This window comes from Limulus polyphemus, unplaced genomic scaffold (genome assembly GCF_000517525.1).
Source record: "Limulus polyphemus unplaced genomic scaffold, Limulus_polyphemus-2.1.2 Scaffold675, whole genome shotgun sequence".
NCBI classification, from domain to species: Eukaryota; Metazoa; Arthropoda; class Merostomata; order Xiphosura; family Limulidae; genus Limulus; species Limulus polyphemus.
This window is the reverse complement of record NW_013666285.1, coordinates 324,898-333,509: the sequence shown is the minus strand read 5'-3', so window position 1 is coordinate 333,509 and position 8,612 is coordinate 324,898. Positions and strand designations below refer to the sequence as shown.

Below are 8,612 nucleotides of genomic sequence, written 5' to 3'. Positions count from 1 at the left end.
TGTATATATATATATATATATATATATATACATACACTGTATAGACACATCTTATAGAGTGCTATACATATATATATAGACTCGGCGTTGCTGGACGTTAAGTGATATTGGAAACTAATATATATATATATACATATACATACACTGTATAGACACATCTTATAGAGTGCTATACATATATATATAGACTCGGCGTTGCTGGACGTTAAGTGATATTGGAAAACTAGCTCTGGATCGCCTGTAGCACTATCAATTTACTTGTACACGAGATAAAGGTGTCTGCTAGTAGGCCTGCAGCGAAAAGCAAGTCATCAAAACTGTATAAACAAACAGGATACGAAGGATCACGTGTGGCGAACAGTACATCCATTTTTAACGGCTATGATGTGAATATATGTCATGTGTTAATCACAAGTTGCGGAGCTGCATGCGAAAACATGTGCTCTATGTAAGACCTACCCCAGGATAATGTTAAACCATTTCACATGAGCCCTTTTATAATGTTATACAACAAGTGGAGAAACTGCTTAGATAGTTCTACAAAGAAGCGCAGAATACAGTTTTCACTAGATGAAATTCAGTTTCGTACATAATTAGCAGAATTTGCTATGAAGATTGAATTTTTCTTTTTCTTAAGGAAAGTCCGAAAGAAAAAGACCTCAGTGATCTGACCGTTAGTCCGGGGAGTGTCAAGGAACGTGCTCAAAAATTGAATAAAATGGCATCAGAGTCAGACCTAACTTTTAAGCCCACCCCTGTCTTGGGGCTCAGCACAACAGGAAAAAAACGTGAAAATAGGGTAGGTAATCGTAATGTATGTCATATAAACCAGTATTGGGTCTTAAGCCTTATTCTAACGTTTTATAGCAATCAATTGTAATGCTCTAGATAAAATAATGATTCACCCGATTTGTTGCATCTGTGTCACACTTTATTTTGTGGTATTAGAAAACATTTAAAATTTACAGATATATCGTAGTGTAAATTAGTGTTTTCTCGGTAATTTCACACAACCCAGATTTTGCTTTTCTAACAGATTTGGCTTATAATTTTGTTTCTTTTTCAGAGTTCAGAGTACGACGATTCTTCTGTGAACACGGTAAATAAATTAGTTAATTTTGTTTAAACTCCAAACCATTATTATTATGATATCTAATTAATTAAAGGGATTCGTAGAAAAAAAGTGTTAGAAAAGACGTGTTAGCTAACTCAACTTTGCACACGTGAGTTGTATGAAATTTTAAACATGTATGATACGTTATCATAAACAAAATCTAAGTAAACAAACAAGTCTTTTCAGGTGAACTTAGCATCATCAGACACAGTAGACAGGCAAATAAAAACAAACTAAGCTTGTATTTTTGATTATCACAGACAAATTGTTGGGATTAATTTAGACGGATGCGATGTTTCTTATTTGTTGCACCGACGTACATTATCATGAGGAGCTCAGCATGGCCAGGTGGTTAGGGCGCTCTACTCGCATTCTGAGGGTCGCGGTTTCGAATCCCCGTTCCACCAAAAATGCCCGCCCTTTCAGCCGTGCGGACGTTATAATGTGACGGGTAATCCCACTATTCGTTGGTAAAAGAGTAGCCCAAGAGTTGGCGGTGGGTGGTGATGAACTGGCTGCCTTCCCTCTAACAAACAATTATTACGAGTGATCGAGAGAGAGATGACGATGTCTTTGATGATATACGGTTGCATAATAAAATGTTCTGTGAATATTTTCTGGTCTTTCATTATGTTTTTAGATTTTCTGTACGGATAGGAAAGTTTATGTCCGATTCCCTTCTTCTTGTGTATGTTGCACCAAAACTGCTTAATTACTCCAGATCGTAAAATAGCTCAATAACTGCCGAGTATTGAATCAATTGCCCAAGTGTCTTACTGAACTAAATTGGTTGTTTTTATTGATTTGTTTTTTTTTGTTTAGTTTTAATGTAAAGTTTCTTTCTTTTTTTGTTTTTAATTATTTTTGGTAACTTTGTGACCTGTTATAGCTTTTCTAGCTGCATATTTTTTCTGGTTCGCATTTAGAACCAGGCGCGGTCCACTTTGTAGTTTTCTGGACTTGGAATTCTAAAGTACAGGGTTTGTGTTCTGTTGCTACAAATGGAACTCTACACTTAAGGTCCATGGATGCGTTATAAGAGTGATGGCCGAATCTTACTATTCGATTAGAATATCTCGTGAGTTGTCTCCGGGTGCTTTTTACTAGTTATCTTCCCTCTAATCTGTCCGCTCAACATTATGGCCGGCTAGCGCGGTTAAGCCTTGTGTAGTTTTGCGCAACTTTCCGAAATAGAAGGTTAGTTCAGTGTATTAGCTAGCCGGTTTATTGGAGTTTCAAGGTCGAATGACGAAATAATATATTTTTTTTGTGCTTTCGTCTCTTACGAGAACGATGGCTGGGAAACTCACGTCACAGAAGATTTATTTGCAAAGTTGGTGGTTTTGGAATGTTTTAATGAAAAAGAACCAGCTTCAGGTTACCAGATTCTTCTCGTGGGTATGGTAAAAACGGCAACTATTTGTGACCGACAAATGTGTAACAAGTGTATAACCATGTTGTTTATTTACTGCTGTAAAAGTTGTAATGATGGTTGATAATATTAAGCTAAATGCCCAAACACAGTGGAAAATGTGTTGTTGTTTTGAAGGGCATTTAATATTGTATTTTTAAGTTTTGAAATTATCATTGTGTAGTTTTGGCATGATGTTCAACATTCCTCATTTATTTCAGGATTACTTTACAATTTTGTAAGCTGTTATAAATTATTAAAAAAATATGTTAGTAGGACACTGGATTTTCAACAAGAGCCTGTGAGGTAATCAAAATACGAAACAATGAACACTGTGTGTAGTTTGTGAGGATTTAATTATCATTTCTTGATCTGTTTTTTATGTTTTGATGCTAACCATGATAAGGAAACAGAAATGAAACCAAAGAACAGTATCACAGAAAATAAATTCACTATAGGATGGTTGCATATTTTCCACAAGTTTGTCAGTATATGTACGATATAAAAGTGACATGTCAGCATTAGGTATTATTGGTTATATTTTTTTATTAAAGCATTAAATTTGTATGCTTAATTTACTCGTACAAAGAGAAAATGGTGTGAAAGAAATATACGCTGTATTTCATCAATACAAAAACAGTTATGCCACTGTAATATTTTCGATTTTGGTACATTGACCTCAGAGTGTTACATAGATTGTAAAATTTTCATTAGGTTAGTTTATGTTGTAAAGGTTGCTTTTCAAAAACGTGAAATGTAGCATCTACAAGTTTCTGAAAAACTTGCACTTAATAGATAATGGAAATAAAACTCTCTAATTCGGCGATTTGATTTAGTTACATTGTAATGTTGAGTTTTGTAATATAGAGGGCAGAGCATTCATTTTGTGAAAGTTCTCTTGTTTCAGTAGGCTTAAAAACAACAACTTGTAGTTGTAGATAACTTGGTAATGAAAGTACCCAGTTTATTAAGCTTATATCAAATGTAGAACACTTGGTATTCATCTTGTTGTTTATTAAAGAGAAACTGTAATGTATTTCATTATATTAATAACATTTACAAGCTTGACCCAAGGCGTCGAGAGTGGATTTTAAAAGCAGCTCAAGCCGACTATCACTCATTGGTTCGCCTTTTGAAAGAAGAACCCAAGTTGGCATTTTTCAGGGTAAGTACCAGTGAATATGTATGTATGTATATATATACACACACACATATTCATTTACAGAGGTTTTGATATTTGATATGACTTTTAAAGTACAGGCTTATACTGGTTTTTGGACATATACACAGTATGGATTTCAGCAAAACTTTAACAAGTATAGATAAGTCAAGAAAGAGCAATGTGTAATATTTCTTTTATACAAGGTGGTCCAAAATTATCTTTCCTGTTTTAAAATTTAATAATTAAATAACTAAAGAAATACAACCATGCAGCCTTTAACATTCTTGTAGCTCAATTCAAACACTTTTTATTGACATGTCAGCAGACTTCTATGTTGCACCATTAATGGCTCTCAGCATGTCTCACCGATATTCTATTTCAGACCACGTTCCCTGTAACACTCCCACATTTACAGTGGCGATGGCATCCATTATCCTGGTCTTTAGCTCCATGATGTTTGCTGTAGGTGTGTAATAAACGATGTCCTTAACATACCCCCAGAAAAAGAAGTCTAGTGGAGTGATGTTTGGGGAACACGGAATTGGCCCACCCTGACCAATCCATTGCCTTTGAGATGTCTGATCTAGGAAGCATCTGGAGCATCACCTTGTTAAAAGATTACCAATGGTTGCATTTATTCCACTTTTGTGACCACAAATTGTTTCAGCTTGTCAAGGTACACATTCTTGGTAACAGTACTCTCAGCAAAAAAGAAAGGACCAATAATCCTGTCACACGTGAGACTGCACCACACATTCACTTTGGAATATCATGCACAATTTCAATGGTCTCATGGAGGTTTTCTGAGCCCCAAATGCAAACATTATGACGCCACTGAACAGTACATGAGCAAGAAATGTGTTGTCTTGGTCTATGCAGTCAAAGAGGTTGAGGTTCTCTTGCACTGTGGTCTGTCATTTAGTTGCAGTGTTTGTAACAACTGAAGTTTGTAAGCATTTGGGAATGACACAGATAAGGAATGTTTTTGGCCTGTTGATTCTAGTGGATTTCCTTGGGCTATGCTGAAAAGATTCGTGTACTTGTTCCATACGTTTATCACTGACAGAGAACGTTCCAGCTACCAGTCACTGTAACACACTACCTGTCTCCAAGAGCTTTTTCTTCCACTCCCAGATAGCTGGTTTCGATGGTGGTTATTTCCTGTTCTTTCACTGCACCACACTCACTGACTTGGTTTCTGCAAGCCAAATGACTCATTGAGCCTTTTCTTGCCCAGTTGCTATTTTACAGAATAGCATTACTTACTGTAGTAAAAAATATGTGACAATAAAAAATTGTTTAAATTTGGCTACAAGATGTTGAAAACTGCTTGGTTGTATTTTTTAGTAATTTAACTATTAAATTTTAGAATATGAAAGATAATTTTGGGTCACCCTGCATATCTAGCTGTATCTCTTGGAATTTTTAGTAAGCTCAATTATAGTAAAGGTAATTTGCACCCTGATAGATAGACATCTAAAAATCGGGTTTTGATACCTGTAGTAACACAGCATAGGTAGCCCATTTTGTAGCTTTGTGCTTAACAACAACAAAACTTTATTTTCATACATAAAATTGAATTATCAGATTTTTCTACATAAATGTATGCAGCCGTGCACTGAGAATAGTTTTTTCTTTTCAGTTGTTTCTATGTTTAATAATGACTTTTGAATGTAATTTATATACACGAAATAATTGAACAATTAATCTTATATATCACAGACCACTCACATGCCTGGTACAAGTTATATAGATGTTATATTTTACCAGTATGTTTACTCATAATTTTCCTTTGAAATTCAACTGTTCCATAAAAAGAAAACTGTGAAAAATGGCCTCCCTACTTCTTTTTCTCTGTATAATTAGGTTGTTATTTAGTGCTGCCTAATAGTTCATTTATGTTTAACCTCAGTTGTACACTAAGCAAATGTTCTATATTATTTGTATATTACATAGATAAAGGAGCCCCCCCCCCCTTCTGGGGCTCATTGGTAAGTTTGAGTCTTAAAAAGCCAAAATTAATGACTTGATTCCCATAGCGGTTACTATGTAGTAATGACAGTTTTCAAAATGGTAGAGCTAGAATTTCTTGTGGAACAGTAAGTAGTCCATGAGACATTAAAGCCAGAGGTAACCAATTAAATTAGATAGTTCTTAGGCCTAATGGTTAGCATGCTTGACTGTGAATTAAAAGATTGATGGTTCATGGTCTTTCGTTACAAAAATGCGTGGGTGTGCTATAAGAGTGATGGTCAAATTCTACTTTTTGATCAAACAAAACCCATGAGTTGGCAGTGGGGTGCCGTTGACTAGCTGCCTTCCCTCTGGCCCATCTGGTCAAAACTAAAGATGGCTATGTGCAATTAGCCTTATGTGTAACAAACAACAGATTTGTTTTTAAAATTTAAATGTTTTATGAAGTCAGCTGTTCCAAATGTTGCAAAATGAAAATAATGAGTAGTTCTCACTTGAGAAGTAAATCAATATATATATTCAAAACATTACACAAAAAAACTTGAGTTAAACAAGGAGTTATCAAATGTTATCGATTGAAAGTTTCGAAATGCAACATTTTTTTATCAGTTTCAGGAAATAAAAAATTACAACTTGTAATATACAAAATTAGCTAAAGATCTGTAGTTAAATGTGGCTCTGCATTTTTGTTCATCTACACATGTGACTGATGTGCTTTAGATAGATTTTTAGTTCATTGTGTTGTGGTGTGTGAACTCGTTCAGTTTTAATCCGATATGGGACAAGCGTAGCTTAATGGTTAGCATGCCAAATTGTGGAGATTTGTGGTTCCCATCCTGTCCCATTGCCAAAAAAAAAAACCTCATTCCTCTGAACTTTGTGGCCTCGGGTGTGTCATAGGAGTGATATTAAATTCCACATTCGATTAGATTTGGTATTCCTTACATCTGTTAAGAAACATACCAAGAAAAACAGACAAGTGTGTTGTGTAGTCAGTGTGAAGCTGCATTCATTTTTGTGATGAGGTATTTTAAAAGAAAACCTTTACATTCATTCATACAAGAAAGTAATTAAGAGAATAAGAAATACTACAGAAAGAAGCTCTGCACCTTGAAAAAATATTGTAGCAGTGGTGGAGGCTTGATGGGGAAGAATACTTTTGTCTATAGTAGTAATATATGCATCATGAAAGAGCATCCTTTTGTCTGTAGCAGCACTAGAAGCATGATGGCAAATGTTGTTTTTATCTGTATTAGTAGAAGCATCATGAAAGAGCATACTTGTTATCTATAGCAATGGTAGAAGTATGGTGGAAAAGAGCATACTTGTCTTTATAGCAGTGGTGGAAAGGCACAGTTGTCTCTATAGCTGTGGTAGAAGTATGGTTGAAAACATATTTGTCTCAATAGCAGTGGTAGAGGTATGGTGGAAAGGCACAGTTGTCTCTATAGCTGTGGTAGAAGTATGGTTGAAAAGATACTTGTCTCAGTAGCAGTGGTAGAGATATGGTGGAAAAGCACAGTTGTCTCTATAGCTGTGGTAGAAGTATGGTTGAAAATATACTTGTCTCAATAGCAGTGGTAGAGGTGTGGTGGAAAGGCACAGTTGTCTCTATAGCTGTGGTAGAAGTATGGTTGAAAATATACTTGTCTCAATAGCAGTGGTAGAGGTATGGTGGAAAGACACAGTTGTCTCTATAGCTGTGGTAGAAGTATGGTTGAAAAGATACTTGTCTCAATAGCAGTGGTAGAGGTGTGGTGGAAAGGCACAGTTGTCTCTATAGCTGTGGTAGAAGTATGGTTGAAAAGATACTTGTCTCAATAGCAGTGGTAGAGGTATGGTGGAAAGACACAGTTGTCTCTATAGCAGTGGTAGAAGTATGGTGAAACGTGCATGATTGTGTTATATTAAACGCAATATAGTGAAGTTGCGGTGATAGTATGTTGGTTTCGTAAGTCATCTAGATGCTATGTTGATGTCTTTTTAATTTTTGTACACCTTCAGCTATGAATACACCTAGTGGGTACTTAACATTAAACTGGAATCATATGTAAACAGAAGAGATTATTAGATGTAATGTAGTTGGTGTGTGTATTTAAGAATATATATTATTCTAATTCAAACATGCTTAACGTATGTTCAGCAGCGAACTCCAATCGTAGAAGTATTTTCAATTCTTCTCTAGAATAGTGAAAGATTCGACGTATATAGTTGTGGTGTCTTAGATAAACATTAGATGAGTGGATAACAGGTTCCCCATTGTGTGGAGTGAACACTGGAGCACATGTTTACACTACGCTCACTGTCTTGTTAATTGTTTTCTTAACTTTACACTCAAAGCACGTGTGTATTTATGTAATTGAAACGATGCTGTGAAACTGACCGAGAGAGGTATGAAGCGCTAGGCCTGATTCTATGAAACAGAGAGATGAAGAGAGAGGTTTGGAGCTCCTGGTATAATGCTATCAAACAGACGGATGAAGAGGTGTGAAGCACTAGGCATGTGATTGTGAAACAGACAGATGGAGAAGTGTGAAGCACTAGGCATGTGATTGTGAAACAGACGGATGGAGAGGTGTGAAGCACTAGGCATGTGATTGGGAAACAGACGGATGGAGAGGTGTGAAGCACAAGGCATGTAATTGTGAAACAAACACATAGAGAGGTGAGAAGCTGTAGGTGTACTGCAGTGAAACAAACAGATAGAGAGGTGTGAAGCTGTAGGCGTGATGCGGTGAAACAAACAGATAGAGAGGTGTGAAGCTGTAGGTGTGATACTGTAAAATACACAGATATAGAGGTGTGAAGCTGTAGGTGTGATACTGTAAAATAGACAGATAGAGAGGTGAGAAGCTGTTGGCGTGATACTTTAAAATAGACAGATATAGAGGTGTGAAGCTGTAGGTGTGATACTGTAAAATAGACAGATAGAGAGGTGTGAAGCTGTAGGT

At 36.0% G+C, this 8,612-nt stretch overlaps 1 protein-coding gene across 2 annotated transcripts in view; it reads left to right on the top strand.

Annotated features, from left to right (window-relative positions):
- The window catches only part of LOC106459886 (ankyrin repeat domain-containing protein SOWAHA-like), a 50,515-nt gene that overhangs the window by 19,378 nt on the left and 22,525 nt on the right, over positions 1 to 8,612 (top strand). For both annotated transcript variants that reach the window (XR_002610644.1, XM_022386462.1), the window contains exons 4-6: positions 638 to 799; positions 1,067 to 1,099; positions 3,589 to 3,690. Coding sequence is in view for 1 of the 2 variants with exons in the window: in XM_022386462.1 (XP_022242170.1) it covers positions 638 to 799; positions 1,067 to 1,099; positions 3,589 to 3,690 (297 nt within the window). In the remaining variant the exon portion in view is untranslated. The remainder of the gene's footprint in view (positions 1 to 637; positions 800 to 1,066; positions 1,100 to 3,588; positions 3,691 to 8,612) is intronic.